Source organism: Somniosus microcephalus, chromosome 3 (genome assembly GCF_052327205.1).
Source record: "Somniosus microcephalus isolate GS21.2 chromosome 3, FLI_Smic_1.0, whole genome shotgun sequence".
Classification (NCBI taxonomy): Eukaryota; Metazoa; Chordata; class Chondrichthyes; order Squaliformes; family Somniosidae; genus Somniosus; species Somniosus microcephalus.
In genome coordinates, this window is record NC_140989.1 from 276,072,748 (window position 1) to 276,090,555 (window position 17,808).

General features: G+C 44.5%; 1 protein-coding gene across 1 annotated transcript in view; it reads left to right on the forward strand.

Annotated features, from left to right (window-relative positions):
• Positions 1-17,808, forward strand: part of hmcn1 (hemicentin 1) — a 757,099-nt gene that overhangs the window by 167,538 nt on the left and 571,753 nt on the right. The window contains exon 5 of the mRNA XM_085982583.1: positions 13,590-13,761. Within this exon, the coding sequence (XP_085838709.1) occupies positions 13,590-13,761 (172 nt within the window). The remainder of the gene's footprint in view (positions 1-13,589; positions 13,762-17,808) is intronic.

A 17,808-nucleotide genomic window follows, 5' to 3' on the forward strand; every position in this document is an offset into this window, starting at 1 on the left:
ACGTTCCAAACCTTCCATCTTTGCTTCGACGGCTGGGCGGACCGCATAAGGTACCGGTCTGGCCTTAAAAAAAACTTTGGGCTTGCATTTTCCTCTATTTTGATCGTTGCTGTTATGCCTTTTAGTGTTCCGAGTCCCTGCTGGAACACTTCTTGTGCGTCAGTTAGCATTTTTGACAGTCGTCCAGGTGTGACGTCATCATCCTTTTTGGCATCTACAGTCAGTGCTTGTATGGAATGCCAATCTAGCTGTATCTTCCGAATCCATTCATGTCCTAGTAGTGGTGGTCCTCCATCTGGCAATACATATTGGTCCATTTTTAGTGTTTCCTTGCTGTTATATATAACATTCACCCTTATTTTTCCTTTGGGGTAGACTTTTTGCCCCGTGTACGTCTTCAAGACAATCTTTGTATCTCTCAAGGGTATATGTGAGAATAGCCGCTTGTAGTCCCTTCGGTTTATGACTGTTAGGGCTGATCCTGTGTCCAATTCCATTTTCACTTGGACTCCTGCTATCTTGAGCGTGACCCAGATAGTTTGGTGATCCTCCGTTCTGAACACATTATGTAGTTTCAGACAACCCAGCTCCTTGCTTCCGGAGTCTGTATCACTCTTCTGTTCATCTGAACTGCTCTCCGTCACCTTATGTACCTTCTTGTACTTCTCCTGTGGAGATTTCTTGCTGCTGGTTTTCTTTCCCGACCTGCAGACTCTTGCTATGTGTCCTACTTTTCCACACTGTCTGCACACTTTGTCCTTGAACCAGCAATCATTATGGTTGTGTGTTGTTCTGCCACAGCGATAGCACTTCACTGTTCCGTATGACATTTCATTTGTGCCATATTCTTGCGGTCTCCGTTGTATCTCTGCAGCGCCCCGTGCTGCTGCTTCATGTGATACTGCAATGCTGAAAGCCTTGTCCAGCATAAGATCCTTTTCTGATAGAAGCCGTTTCTGGGTTCGTTCACTTTGAAGCCCACACACAAAATTGTCCCTTAAAGTATCTGCTAGTCCCGTTCCAAACTGGCAGTGTTTCGATAGCTTGCGCAGTTCCGTTAAATACTCAGCATTACTTTCATCTTTATGCTGGTTCCTTTTGTGAAACTTAAATCTTTCTGCTATCAGCAGCGGTGTGGGGTTTAAGTGGTCCTGTAGGATTGACACTGTTTTCAAAATCCTTTTCTACTGGCTTCTCTGGGGTTACTAGGTTTCGTAGTAAGCCATCCGTTTTTGCACCCATTGAATTCAACAATACCAGCGCTTTCTTGTCATCTGGCACTTCACTCGCCTTGCAGTATACTTCTATGCGTTCGACATATGTCGTCCAATCTTCGACTTCATTGTCGAACTCTGTGATACTGCCACTCTTCGGCATTTTTGGGTGTGGTTAGACTGGCTTAAAATGGCGTCTCCCGCGCTTTCCTTTCTTCCCCACTGCGGCTTAAAATGGCATCTCCCGCGCTGCTGCCAACGCCGCTCTCAGCGGTCCTCGTGGCAAATGGCGACGCCCTGTGGGTTTCGCGCGCTGCTCCTGCGCTGCTGCCAATGCCACTCTCTGCGGTCCTCGTGGCAATGGCAGCGCCTCGCGTTTTCCTGCGTGCCTCTCTCCCCCGTTGACGCTGCTCGGCCCTTGACCACCGGCTGCGCTCTGCTCTTTCTCGCCTCTCTCCCCCGTTGACGCCGCTCGGTCCTGAACACGGGCTGTGCACTCTGCCCTCTCTCTCCCCCGCCGACGCTGCTCGGCCTTTTTCTGTGCCGCTCGGTCGGGCTCTAGCCCGTCGCTGTCCGGGAAGGGTCTGCGCAGTACCTGTTGCCAGCCCGTTTCGCTGGACCACCGTGACCGGAAAGCCAAGCCTGGCTCTCGACAGCCTCCCCTGCGATGCTCAAATCTCCGCTGGATGACTGGGCGGTTGCCCGTGGTCGACGCCCGTGCTTCTGGACTCAACCTTCTTCCACTGTTCTCCAGGAGCGAATCCCTGGGAGGTGATGCAGAGTTGCAGGTAGGTTTGAACTTGCTCATCACCACTGTTACGTCCGTGTAATAATAAGAAAAGGACTGCAGAGAACGGTGCAACAGGTGTTTATTCAACGTGGTTCAAACTGCAACTGAAACAACAGATTACTCCTCAGCGTTATATACAGGTGTGGTCACTGCCGGTACTACAGTATACATGAGCTTTAGAAAATAGTTCCCCCCTTAAAGGTACATACATTACAATAACCTTCCAAGGTGGAGAGTGTTCCAGGTTTCTGCTACCCTTTGTGTGGAAGTGCTTCCTGATTTCACCCATGAATGGCCTAGCTCTAATTTTAAGATTATATCCCCTTGTTCTTGATTCCTCCACCAGAGGAAATAGTTTTGGTTGCAAATCTAGATACAGCAACAAAGCTCTTCCAAAACTTGACTGAAGTGCAGCCTCCTGATGCACAACTCATGTGAAAGATCTTGGAAAGTCCATCTGTGTCTATAAATCCTGCTCGATGTGAACTACCAGGATGGTCTGGGTCTCCCCTGGTGCTGCCTAATTAATCTGTGTTTATCAATATCTCATAATAAAGGTTCTATAGATCATTATGGATTTGGCACATAATATATGAGGAATTTTGTGATCCTATTGTGCTTTAGACAGCTAATTTCCATTAAGAGATCAATTCTAGAGCCAACTTTAAATACGGGCACGCCCAATTTTGGTCGCATGGGGGCCCAGGGAACAATCGCAATGGCCATCAGCTAAGTGATTAAAGGGGAGTGCCTGGGATGGGGGAGAGCGATTGGGTCAGGAAGGTTAGTTGTGGAAGGAAGCGATCTCTTTAAGGACTGCCTGTTGGGTCACATGTAGGCCTGGTTTGCCTGAGTACAGCTGGCACAGGTTGCGTCAGGGCAAACCAGTCTTGCAGTGGGGGCCTCAAACAAGCATTAGACCCCTTATTTGCATATACAAAAGACCTAGGCCCAGAAATTTGGGTCGAGGGCTTCCCGTGGGTGCAAGCCCCTGACCTGCACTTACCTAGCTATGGGCCCGCGTGGGATTCCGATCCTGGGCCTCCTCCAACTGCCGGCGCGCAGTGTTTGCGTATCCCAGGGGTGCAGTTAGTTCGATGCGTTCCCGGAGATCACATGGGCCATGGAGAGCCAATGGTAGCAGGGAATGCTTCATTCATAAGTTTGACAGGAAAACCTGTCAAACCTATAAATACTATAAGCCCCAAAACATCACTAAATCTTCAAATAATTTTTTTTTTAAATCACATTTTTAAAATAAACTATAAATTACATGAAATAACTATTTTAAACAATAATTTAAATTTTTGAAATTTTTTTTTAATTTTCTAACGGGGCTTAAAATAAACTTACCTTTCTTTAAAGTATTTAAAAAATAATAAACCTGTGGAAAAAATGTTTTAATTTTAATTAATTCACCACTTACCTTGTGAAAAGCAGGCCTTGCGACTGCTTTTTACATGTCTAACTTCTGGAGACTTACCTTCCTGGGAAAACCTGCATAAAAAACGTAAGTTCGATGCGCACGCGCAGCCTCTCCTGCACCCGCGTGCCACCTCTTAATCCCTTTCAGGGGAACGGAAGTGCCGGTTTCCCGCGCATGCGCAGTGCATGCACGAAACCGGCACTTCCATTGGGCCTATGGGTGAGTACTACATGCGCACTCACCCGTGGAGACCCAAATTTCTGGGCCCTAATGTTTTCTATATTTCAGGCATAGGCACTGCATGCCGAGTTTTTGGCCTTTACCAATATGGTGGGTGGTGCACTTTCGGCTTGCAATGAGCATGCACTTTCTCATTGAAGGCTGTGTAGCGCCCGACAAGCAGGCGCTGTGTGGTCGAATTTATCGGCCTACCAATTCTTCTGGTGCCCCATGATGACTTTTCACTGACTTCACCTAAATACAAATTAAAGTAAAAACAAAAATCTAAACTGGGTAGACAACTTGCAGTTTCTGGTTAACTAGTTTCTGTGCTGAATCTATATTATGGACTTCAAACTGATCTGCTCTTAAGAAGTGCTATAAAGAACTTGACTTCAAAGAATGGAAGGCCATTGATGATCAAGTAATTGTACAGGCCTGGATACCCTCTGCTATTTAATGCACAATAAACCAAAGAAAGACAAACTGAACAGATGGTTACCGACAGCCTTGAACAAATTATGTAGAGATCAGTTATGGAGACTCATTTGAAAACTGAGTGAAAACACAGAATAAAAGCCTTACTTTGTTGGAAGTTAGCCAACCATAGCATAAATGGAGGATATTGTGGCGGAGCCACCAAAGGACTCGGAGCGGTTGTACATAATTCCTTTAACAGCAATGTAGTTACTGTCTGTGCCTGTACCTTTAATTACACTGTTTGACTGTACAATGTCTAGTTACCTTTACAGTGCGGTTTCAACGTGATGACGTCATGCCGTTAGTCACGTGATGCCCCAATGGCGGGAAGAACATGATGACGCCATGACGTCAGTCTTCTGACCAGAGGATCAGTCCTCGTGGAGCCCTCAAGGAGAGTAGACCTGTAATTGATGTGTTCTAGCAGTTTCCAGGTTAAACTTGTTTCGTTTCATTAAAGTTCATTGTTTTAATTGCCTGAGTCAAACTCAGTCTTTTTGATAGGAACCTCCATTCCTACAATATGGCTTTTACAAACATTTGAGTCTGAGCTGCCCAGGAATAGGCCGGAAAGTTCCAGGGGGTCAGCGGGCAGGATCGGTGGTAGGTCAGGTGGGAAAGTGGTTTCGTTTGATAGTGGGTCGGGGCCACTGTCAAACACCTGTCCTCTCAACTTCACCTGCCATCTATTCCATTAGCATGGGTATGGTTTATACTGTTTTACCTTGGTCCTCAGAATCTGACCACGATCAGCCCCAACACCAGCAGAACCAGGCACACCAACAGCACCAACAACTACACTGCCAACCTTCTCCTCAACTACCTGATGCTGCAGAGGGCATCAGCACCCGAGCACATTGCTGCCCGAGAGGCCAGGCCAGATTTACTTCAATTGACGCTGTACACCCTGGTTGCCACATGATGCGCCAGTTGGCACCACCTCACACCAACTCCATAAAGCATCCCTACAATGTTCAAGCCATTCCTTTCACACTCATCACCATTGTGGGGGGGGTACTGTTATGTCTCACCATTCACTGCAACTCACTAAGCCACTTCCAAAGGTGCACACAAATCTGTCCAAGAACAGTGTTGAAAATAAAGGTTTCAATGTTTGACAGCACATTAACAGAAACTTTACATGAATATTGGATAAAACACCGAAGTGGCTACCCTTGTGTGTTGTTACTTGGTATGATTGCATGAGGATGAGGGTGAGTGTGAGGGGTGGCTAGTGAGATGGGAATGTGATAATGTAGATAGAGAGAGAGGGATGGGTGCAAGGTAAGTTGGTGTGCATAAGGATGTGCAGGAGTAGGGTAGGGAAGACAGAGTGATGGGAATGTGATGAGAGGCACAGCAGGATGAGGTTGAGTGTGGCTTTGCACTAATGTTTCGTGCTCTTCTGGGAGCATTGAAAGGTTTGTGGCACTGCACCCAGGTCCTCCTGACCACATTCCTGCTTGTGCCCTCCTCTGCAATGTGCAACCAAGCTGTTTTGGCCTCCTTGGGGAGGTATCTTTCACCCATCGGAAGGGAAGAGACCTCCCTGCGTGCTGTGACTCCCTCACTAAACATATGGAGGGAGTCATGGGAGAACCTGTGTGCAGCCCTGCACCTCTGTGCCGTCATTGTCAGTGTTTGCAGCAGTTCTGCGCTGTAGAGCACTGACAGCACAAATGTTAAAATAAATTTGGACAGGGTCCCTTTAAGGAAACTGGCTAATGACGCATCATGAAATGATGTCACCAGACCCCCTTCCTCTAATTGGCCCGGGAAACGCACTGGGCAGGCTTAACAAGTCCCATCAATGGAAAGTCACTTCACAAAGCAGGATGGAGCCAGCAGTGGGGTCAGGACCCGCCACCATCATCGCCTGCCGAGGTCAGCAAAATTGTGGCCATAGTGTGTGCAATTTAGGGCACTAAGTCCTCCCCTATTTGTTTGGGAGCTGGAGGTATTTGAGGCATATTCATGACCTTCCCCACCCAAAGCAACTTGGAGAGGTGACTGTACAAGTCACGGAATAGTTGGGCTGGAACTTTGACGGGCAGCATTTGAAATAGAGATGTGGGGAGAATACTTGTCTCTATTGTGTTCACCTATCCAAGAGTGATTCACTAGTCGTGAAGAATAGAATTTAATTGAAACTGTTTTCTTTGTAGGGTTATTAAAATTATAAAATGGAGAGAAAAATCTAGCATCAAGCCTAGATTGCTCTTGCAGTCCTCCTAGTTTCAGGGGATCGGAGAGAGGTCTTGGAAATGGATGGCATATGTGTGAGGAGACCCAATCATCTTCCCACGCACCTGCCATCTGTTCATGAGAGGGTGTGCAGGATCTCTTCCCAGCCTGCTGCCGATTGTGCTCGGAATATAATGGGCCAAAAAATAACTTTAAATAAAGTACAGAAAGTCACCCGTACAAAATTTAACCGGGATTTACTTTTGTAACAGAGAATTTGATTTATTATTTAACAAGGGATCCGCCTAGTAAGGAGGAGAGGAGCCGTACGTAATTGTCAGTACCCGTGGGGTGGATGCATATGGGTGGCTCGTATCACAATTAACCACTGAAAAGGAACCACCAGTGATAAATCCAACTGTGTGCTGCAATCAATTGGTTCTTCAGTGCTAGTTAAAACATAATGGGGCTGATTTTCACTGTCTCTGTCGGGCGGGAAAGGATTGGTAGCACTCTGTAAATCCCAGTGTTGTATCCTGTTCCCGCTCCCGATCTGCCTGTCGCCATTTCCAAACGTACTGCAAATAGAGCAGCCAAAGTGCCCACCTGTTTCAGGCACGTGCCTCATTAAGGCATGTAAATCAGGGTCCTATGACATACATAGGACACCGCTGCAATTTTCAGGTGCCATTGGGTGAAGTGTGTGCAGTGCATGCTTCATCCTTTGATACTAGGCGTCAAGCAGCCTAACCATCAATGCTCCTCCTGGCCCCACAAAAATCTTCTGGCCCTCTGGCTGGTCCCTTCGTGCCTCCCCAGATTGCCTCCACCCCTTTTAAATATTTAACTTCTTAGTCGACTCCGTGAAGGAGCTGCTGGAATTTTCCCTCTCCGCGCCCCCCCCCCCCCGAAAGAATATAAGAATATAAGAAAAGACAAGGAAAGACCATTCAGCTCATCAAAGCTTGCTCCTCTAGTATGCTAAATCTCCCATTGTAGCACCCAGATGTATGGTTATAGAACTGCTGAGTTTCATCCACTGTGAGCTCAGATGAAACCCTAGTAAATAGATCAATTACTGGAGTTAGCAGCTGCTGATCCATTACTGTTCATTGTGTATGTTACCGACATCCCTTTTGACTGAGTGATACTTTATGTAAATGTTTTTATGACCGAGTGCCATATGCCGTGTGACTTTCTCACCTTCCCTGGAGTGAATCAACTTTTGACACATGACCAAGTTGGGAATAAATTAGTAGAAGAAGGTGAAGGGGTGGTCATTTGGATTAATATAAATTGCCCTGGTTCTCTAGTATAAATTGAGCTAATTATCCCACTGGATTATGTTTTTTAAACTAAAAAGAGGCAGAGGTCACAATCAGCCCTTAACTTTAATACGAGTTCTGGTTGATCTAATGTTTACCAGCACAAAGTCAGTCCTGCACTAATGTATCACGCCAGAGAAGTTGAGTGGTTTAAGAGCAATTTCTAGTGGTTGCAGAGCTATTGCTTCTCATTGTTTGAGAGACAGCAAAATAAATTACAAGAGAATTAAGAAAATGCAGCAAAATCCATTCAGTCATTTAGGAGTCAGAGTAAATAATGGTGAGTTTTTGGGGTTAGAGAAGTTTACACGATGATGGAAAGCATATGCTCATTTATGGCAGTGATACTGGGTTACTGATGGTGATTTTCAATTCATAACAGAGAGGGTGAGCAGATATTAAGTTTCATGTAATGATCGCATTGAGTTGAAATGTCACATAACATTGATTAATGGGCTTTTCAAAATGCTCAGTTGGGGGTGGCATGCCATTCATAACCAAATCACCCTTACTAGAGTGAACTGCACTTTAAATGTAGGCTTGTGTCAATGTTGTTGAATGTAATTCATTGCAGATATAATTCAAGCTGGGGTTTGAAGTATATTCGTGGATCATAGTAGGTATAAGTCAGACTGGTTTTAGAAGTATATGTCTGGACTGAACTCAGTTTAGAATTTTAAAAAATTAACTCTGCTTATTGCCTTAGAAGCTGAAATTCCTCGGCACATGATCCTGGCAGTTAAATGAGGATCGCACCCATCTGTGCCCTTCAGTGCTGGCCGTGTTGGAGTTTGTGGAGTCAGTGGGTGAGCAGATTATTAGCATGGGGCAGGCAGGCGCAAGTGCCACTAAGGGCACATCTCGGATGTTTACCTGCCATGGAGTTAGGAGTGCTCAGGCCCCCCAAATCCTGACCATGTTCTCCTGGGACATCCTGAGGTTGTGAAAGGGGCGATATAAATGCAAGTTCTTTCTTCATGCACTAGTATTTCTAATTTCAATACTAACATCACGCAATCACCAAAACATTTCCTTCCTCACCATATAGGTTGTCGGAAGCTGCTAGACATCTACAGCTCCAACAAAACAATCCTTAACCGGATGCTCAGCTAGTGAAGTGTCGATGGACATCCCCAACAGTCACTCCACAGTCATTTTTGCCCTGAACCCTTTTCCATCTGATGCTTGTTCACAGACATTTCTTAACAAGAACCTAAACTAACTCTGACCCACTGACTAAGGGAAAGGCTATCTTTTGGATGAGATGTAATTAGTTGGTTGTAAAGTGCTTTGTGAAGTCCTGAAGTTATGAAATGTGCTTCTAAATGTAAGTTCATTCTTTTTTACTAAAACTGACTCCATGGCATACTTCTCAGGTTGGATTTTCCTCACTCTGCTGCCTGATGCTCTGATCTATTTGTGACCCCATCACAATTTCCTGGGTTGGACTTCATTTACAGGGTGGGCTCCAGCGAGATCTCTGCCAGCATGAGGGAACCCAGCGCTTTGGGGGGAAGGAGTGTAGGTGATGCTGTAGCGGGTTGCATCTGAAGGGATGGGAACTGTTTTAAGGGGCAGGAAAGCCCCCAAAAATCTGTTTCCCAATGATGTTTTAGGCCTGGGATTCAGCCGAGGCCTAAACACAGATGAGCTTTTGTGGCCTAAAAGAAAGGCGAGATGCCCAATACTGCGACCTTCCCTTCTGCTGCTGCCCCAGGAACTATCTCCAACCTTCTCCGGGATTCGTGATAGTCCCTGGGATAAGTGGTAGTACAGGTAGACTATCCTTTATCCGCACTTCTGAAAACTGAAAACCGAAAGTTTTTTTGTGGAGCGTAAGTCGTACGCACGACATAACCCGAGTGGCGCCAAACATGACCCGACGCGGCCGATGCTTTTCTGACCTGATTTGCGGGCCAGCTTAGCGTAGGAGTCAGCCCCGGGTGCTCCGGTTTCCTCCCACAGTCCAAAGATGTGCGAGTTAGGTTGATTGGCTATGATAAATTGACCCTTAGTGTTAGGGGGATTAAATACGTGGGGTTACAGGGATAGGGTGGGATATGTGTTGGTGTAGGGGTTACGGGGATCGGGTGGGATATGTGTCGGTGCAGGCTCGATGGGCCGAAATGGCCTCTATCTGCACTGTGGGGTTTCTGTGATTCTGTGATTCTGTGATATCCGGCTTTCCCACAACTGGCGGCGGCAGTCGAGCCCCAGACCCCCGCTAAGTCAAGGAATTCAGATACGGAGCAGGGGGAGCAGTAAACAGACTGGGAGCGGCAGCACAGAGAAGCAGGAAGGGGAATGAGACACGGAACAGTCGCAAGAGGTAGCCTGAACTTTTAAAATTTATATTAAATACAAATACTAATTACCAAATTAATTTAATGTTCAGGGTTTCCCAGTCTGAAATAATACCTTCTGAAATCCGAAAATTTCCGAAAACCGAAACACAGCTGGTCCCAAGGTTTTCGGATAAGGGATAGTCAACCTGTAGCAGCGGAAGGCAGGGAGGTCATGTAGTTTGCTGGCCCCGCCTCCCCACTATCATTTACATGTGGTGGGGCAGTGAAGGGGTGGCTAGCCATTTTCCCAGCTATGGAAGGATGGGAAACTCGAGATCGGGACAGGGATGTGGCAGTAGGCCTCGTTGCCAAATTTTCCACCATTTTCTGCTGCTACCCTACCCAATTTATATTGCTCTGGCATTTGCCATGTTACCAATTTATGCCTAACTACTGCCTTCTACTTACTCCTTTTATTTTTGTTGGTCAACAGTCATTCCTTTCTCTTTCCTTTGCAAATTACTCTTATATTTTATGCCCCTATTTATAAAAATTCAATATTCTGTTGGCCTTTTTTATGCCATTATCTAGCTGTACTTACACTTTTAGGGAATTAATGCTGGGAATTTCCTCAGGGCTTCTTCTGCTCCATCGCTCCAACTTCAACAGAAGTTCAGTAGAAGCCCCGTTTACATGTGTAAATGGGATTTCCCCTGAACTTACGGCAGAGGAGCGGGAAAAGTCCCAAGGAAATACCCTGGCGCAAGTTTTTGAACTCCTAGGTCTCTCTGTTCATCCACACCCTTCACTGTCTTTCCATTAAGTGAATACTCCCATTGCTTATTATTTCTCTCAGAAAGTACTACCCCACACTTATTCACATCAAATTACATCTGCCATTTGCCTTCCCATTCTAATAACCTGTCAATGCCATTTGTTTCCCTATACCCAAGTCCCCAAAATTATCTAAATAACAAGAACACAAATGGACCCAGCACTGTCCCCTTTCCAGTTCATGCAATGCCCATTTATCATAACTCTGTTTCCTGTCTGTTTATCAACTTTCTATCCTCTTATGCCATGACTTTTCCTAACGAGCCTCCTGTGAGAAATCTTGGAACACCTTCTGATATTCCATGTACTCTACATCTACTGCATTCCCTTTACCCAATTGGTCGCTTCTTTAAAAAAAATTCTATTGAACTCATCAAACATGACTTACCTTTATCAAATCTGTGCTGTAGAGTGGGTGTGGACCACAAAATGTAAAATGGATGAAATCTTTTCCCATAACAGTCAATATTTTATTGAGATATAATTATATTGAAAATCATTAAGATGTACCACTGTCAATATTACAAATGTGTCATTGATTGATAAGCAAGATATTACACAAATACTGTCAACTTTCATAAACATGCAACTCTGTTACCTATAGGTTTTACTTCTTTCCATGAGATAAAGCCTGTAGAATTAACCATAACCCTACCTGGTACAGTATTTATTCTAATACTGCCTGTTCTCTGATGTCAAAGTTAAGAAAGAACAACATTTCTATGTGGTTAATGACCACGGTAAATGCAAAACCATCCTGGAATATCACAACTATCTCCCAGTTCCTATGGCCTGGAATTTGCAATTGTAATGACGGTGAAACTGTCAGCGTGCGTTGTCAGTACAACTGTGAATCTGATAGCAATTTCTGGAGTACGTACATGCGCAGTTAATCACGGAAACCTAGAAGTTGCCGTCAGTCTTTCCCTGCTCCTCCACAGGTGTTGAACTCCCCCGGAGCTGGCAATCAATTGAAATCACTGAACTGGCGAGAACTTCCCCTTTTACACTGGAAAAAAAATGCAAAAAAGTTAAGCCTTGTTGAATGAGGTTTAACTGGGTTGCTAATGGTGTACTGAGTCATAAATACTGCTGAACAACCGTTCTGGCCCTGAAAAACTAATTTTATATTTGTGGAATGTCAAATTTTCCATTATAATTTGTTTGATATTTCAGCTTCTACCTTAATCCCATGTGTATTTCCAAATCTTTATTTCCATCTCTGTAAAATGATCAAAAAGTGAAGGAAAATCAGTGCATTTTACTTCCTGGTTTGCTGTCTGTAAGAATTCAATGTGATTGGCTGCTTAGCCAGCTTGATGACATCACTGTTGCTGAACGCTGGAGATCCCCTAGACTTGGCGTCAGATTCAAATTAACATCGGGAGAGGAGAAATCGACGCCAGAGATCTCTAGATCTTTGTAGGCAGCTTTCTTCAAGATCAGCAGGTAACTGTGGCAGAGTAACTATTTTTCTCAGCAAAAATATTATTCATGGACACAGAGCAAATGTTGTTCTATTCCTTGAAATTCAGTCAACCAGGCTGCACTGGAAACTATCAGAACTGGAAGTGGAAATTTGATATCAGTAAGAGGAGGTGCAGTGTGAAATCTCACCACAAGTCCTGAGAATTTCTAAATTTGACTGTATATGGTGTAGTACAAATTTGCTGCCAAAGCAGCACAGTTATGCAAACAAACAAAAGTTCTAGAGACAGTGAAGCTGCTGGTTTCTGAGCAGAACTGTGCGACAACAAATCACTTGCACTTCTGTTCTACACACGGTTAAAATGAACACATCACAAATTTCAATACATTTTTCTTTGTTGTATATTTAATACCTTTAGTGCATTGATCAATAACTGGGCCAAATTACTCAGAAATTAGCATTTTCACTCTCTCCAGGATTTTTAAAAACAAAATTTCAGTACCTTAAGGATCAAATTGGACTGCACATGAGTGTATAATTTCACAGAATTAAATATGGGATGTCACACATTGCTTAAATCATTTGTTCTACTACTAATAAAATAAAGACTTGCATTTATATAGCACCTTTCACGACCTACACTCAGTAAGCCAATGAAGTACTTTTGAAGTGTAGCCACTGTTGTAATGTAGGAAACGCAGCAGCCAATTTGCGCACAGCAAGGTCCCACAAACAGCAATGTGATAATGACCAGATAACCTGTCTTAGTGATGATGGTTGAGGGATAAATATTGGGCAGGACACTGGGAAGAAATGCCCTGCTCTTCTTCAAATAGTGCCATGGGATTTTTTACGTCCACCTGAGAGGGTGGCTTAACGTCTCATCTCAAAGATGGCACCTCCGACAGTACAGCACTCCATCAGTACTGCACTGAGGTGTCAGCCTAGATTTTGTGCTCAAGTCTCTGAAATGGGGCTTGAACCCACAACCTCTGACTCAGAGGCGAGAGTCACGGCTAACACTCGGGGTGAGTGTTGCAATCTACAATACTGTGGGCTGAGACTGACTGTTGTGAATACATTTGATGATGTGGTAATATATTCCTTAACATTTTGAAAGAAGTCCTTTGTATATGCTGGAACAAATGATCAAATTTTTGTCACATACTGACTTGTTATTAAGCAAGGAAATTGACTATTAATGCAAATTGCATCCACTTTTTAAAAACATTTCTTTCGTACCGTTTTTTCCTATTTGTAGCCTCTAATTGACCTACCTTTAAAGAGAGAGGTCGCTAAAGAAGTTAGTGTTGGAATTCATTTTTTTTCCTTTGCCAGTAAATCCCACACCGTCACTTTCTGTGGGAATGTTGTTCTCAATTTCTCTTATCTTTTCATTGCAGGTTCTGAAATGGGTGAAAGAAGCAGTCCAGGCATCCAAAGTCCACCTGCTTTCCACAGACCATGTCACCCAAGCTGTAAACATCTGGCAAATCCCCTTTGATCCCAGCCTGAAAGAGGTCACAGTGTCTCTCAGTGGTCCTGCCCCTTTTATTGAGATCCGTGATCCTACAGGTATGGTTTTCTAGCATTATAGAGATTGTTGAATGCAAAAGATAACATGCAGTGACTGGTAAATCCTGGCAATTACTGGTAATACCCCTTTTGTCAATGTCACAAGGTATTGATACTCCTTTGTGAGCATCATCGTCCATCAAAGAGACAGCACACTGCAGCTGAAAACTGGAATAAAAAACACAACAAAGTTAAAGTGTCTGTCTGTCATCCTCTTTCTTCTTTTTTCTCCACTTTATGAAGTCACTTGGCAATCCATTCAGTTGTAAAATGAATTGCTAGACATCACCACAAGGATTGCAGTGCTTTAGGGCAGCTGGTGATGGGCAGATCAAGCAAACATTTATTTTGACGATACCTAATAGAGTCATAGAGTCATAACAGCACAGAAGGAGGCCATTCGGCCCATCGAGTCCTTGCTGGCCCTCTGCAGAGCAATCAAGTCAGTCCCATTCCCCCACTCTATCCCTGTAGCCCTGCAAGTTAATTTCCCTCAAGTGCCTATCCAGTCTCCACTTGAAAACATTGAGTGTCTTCGCTTCCACCACTTCCATTGGCAGCGAGTTCCAGGTCATCACCACTCGCTGCATAAAAAGGTTTTCCTCACATTCCCCCTGTATCTCTTGCCCAAAACCTTAAATCTGTGTCCCTGAGTCCTTGTACCATCAACTAGTGGGAACAGCCTTTCCCCATCTAGCCTATCCAAACCCGTCATAATCTTGTAAACCTCTATCAAATCACCCCTCAACCTCCTTTGCTCTAATGAAAACAAATCCAGCTTCTCCAACCTGTCCTTGTAGCTAAGATCCCCCATCCCCGGAACCATTCTGGTAAATCTCCTCTGCACCCTCTCAAGGGCCTTTACATCGTTCCTAAAGTGTGGTGACCAGAACTGGACGCAATACTCCAGTTGTGGCCTAACCAGCGCTTAATAAAGATTCAGCATAACTTCTCTTTTTTTACTCAATACCTCTATTTATGAAGCCCAAGATCCCATATGCTTTGTTAACCACTCTCTCAATATGTCCTGCCACCTTCAGGGATCTATGCACATTAACTCCCAGCCCCTCTGTCCCTACACACCCTTTAAAAGTGTGCCATTAAGTGTATATTGCCTCTCTCTGTTCCTTCTGCCAAAATGCATCACCTCACACTTCTCTGTATTAAATTCTATCTGCCACTTGTCTGCTCATTCTGTAGCTTTTCTATGTTCTGTTGTGGTCGATTGGTATCATCATCACTGTTTGCCACACCCTCAAGTTTGGTGTCATCGGCAAATTTAGAAATTCTACTCTGTATTCCAATATCCAGGTAATTTATATATATCAAAAAAAGCAGTGGCCCCAGCACTGACCCTTGGGGAACACCACTATCTACCATCCTCCAGTCTGAAAAACAGCCATTTACCACAACTCGCTGTTTTCTGTCCTTAAGCCAATTCCATATCCAAGCTGCCACTGACCCACCTATTCCATGAGCCTCAACTTTGTTAACCAGCCTTCTATGTGATACTTTGTCAAACGCCTTCCGAAAATCCATGTAGACAACATCCATTGTATTCCCTTCATCAATCCTCCCTGTTACTTCATCAAAAAATTCAATTAGATTAGTCAACCACGATCTGCCTTTTACAAATCCGTGTTAGCTCTCTTTAATTTGCTTAAACCTCACCAAGTACCCATTAATTTTTTCCTTGATTATTGTTTCTAAAACTTTACTCACCACTGATGTTAAACTGACTGGCCTATAGTTACTAGGATTGTCTTTGCACCCTTTCTTGAACAATGGTGTCACATTTGCCATTTTCCAATCCTCAGGCACCTTCCCCGCATATAGGGAAGATTGGAAAATTATGGCAAGACCTTCCGCTATCTCCTCCCCCAATTCCCTTAGCAACCTGGGATGCAAGCCATCTGGACCAGGTGACCTGTCCACTCTAAGCATACCCAGACTTTCTAGTACATCCCGTCTATCAATTTTCACCCCTTCCATTGCTTCTACCTTTTCCACTTCTACCGATATTTTGTCAGCATCCACCTCCTTAGTAAACACCGATACAAAGCACTCATTGAGTATTCTAGCCTTGCCCTGTGCCTCTAAGCATATATCACCTTCATTGTCTCTGATAGGCCCCACCCCGCCTCTTACTACCCGCTTACTGTTTACATGCTGGTAGAAGATTTTTGAGTTCCCTTTTATGTTAGCCACCATTCTACTCTCATATTCTCTCTTTGCCAATCTTATTTATTTTCATCTTCACACCCCCTCTCAACTTATTGTATTTGGTCTGGTTCTCCCTTGAAGAATTCACCTGACATTCATCATACATCCTCTTTTTTTGTTTCATCATCTTCTCTATCTCCCTCGTCATCTAAAGAGCCCTTACTTTGGTTCCCTTACCCTTCCTTCTTGTTGGAATGTACCTAGCTTGTACTTGCAACATCTCCTTCTTAAAGATCAGCCATTGTTCTGTTACAGATTTTCCTGTCAGTCTTTGGTTCCATTTTACCCCGGCTAGATCCTTTCATATCCCATTGAAGTTAGCCCTATTCCAGTTTAGAAGTTCCACTCTAGATTGTTCCTTGCTCCTCTCCATTGCTAATCTAAATCTTATGATACGATGATCACTCGTACCCAAGTGTTCTCCCACAGACACTTTTGGTCGACCTGGCCCACCTCATTCCCCAGCACCAAATCCAGCAATGCCTCCTTCCTAGTTGGGCCAAGAACATATTAGTCAAGGAAATTCTCCTGAACCCATTTCAGAAATTCCTCCCCCTCCTTTCCCTTTACCCTAGCATTATCCCAATCGATATTTGGGTATTTAAAGTCCCCCAATATCACCACTCTATAGTTTTGCATATCTCTGCGATTTCCCTGCAGATTTGCTCCTCTACCTCCCTCTCACTATTTGGAGGCCTAAAGAATACCCGCAATAGTGTGATCATACCCTTTTTGCTCCTCAACTCCAACCAACTGGATTCTGTCCTTGTCCCCTCAAGAACATCCTTCCTTTCCAACACTGCAATGTCTTCCTTAATCAGCACTGCCACCCCACCTCCTTTTTTTCCTTCCCTATCTTTTCTGAACACCTTGTACCCTTGAATATTAAGTATCCAGTCCTCACTGTTTTTAAGCCACGTTTCCGTTATTGCCACTACATCATATTGCCACACGACTAATTGTGCTTGTAGCTCACCAACCTTATTCACCACACTTTGTGCGTTTACGTAAATGCATTCTAAATCCATTTTTGAATTTTTCGTAGTCTTTCTTAGTCTGCTCCTATCTAATATGGTACTACTACCGCCTCTAGTACTATCTTCTCCAGTACTATCCAACACACTCATTCTTTTATTCACCTTATTCCTCTTTTCTACTCTTATATGCTGGTGCCCATCCCCCTGCCCAACAGCACTAACAAACCTCCCCACAAGAATATTGGTCCTGGCTCTGTTGAGGTGTAACCCGTCCGGCTTGTACAGGTCCCACCTTCCCCAGAAACGGTCCCAATGCCTCAGGAATCTAAAGCCCTCCCTCCTGCACCATCTCTCCAGCCACGCATTCACCTGTTCTATCCTTCTATTCCTGTACTCACTAGCACGTGGCACTGGGAGTGAAACGGAGATTACTACCTCTGAGGTCCTGCTTTTTAATCTCTCTCCTAGCTCCCTAAACTCTGCCTGCAGGACCTCATCCCTCTTTCTGCCTATGTCATTGGTACCGATATGGACAACGACCTCTGGCTGTTCACCCTCCCCCCTCAGAGTGTCCTGCAGCCGCTCAGTGACATCCTTGACCCTGGCACCAGGGAGCCAACATACCAACCTGAAGTCACGTCTACAGCTGCAGAAACGCCTGTCTGCTCCCCTAACTATTGAATCCCCTACCACTATTGCTCTTCCACTCTTTTTCCTCCCCTACTGTGCAGCTGAGCCACTTATGAACATGGTCAGGAAAAGACCAGCTGATCCATCAATCTGCCTCATACAATACCATGATGGCTGGACCATCATAGCTAAACATTTATTCTTGCCTCCCCCACCC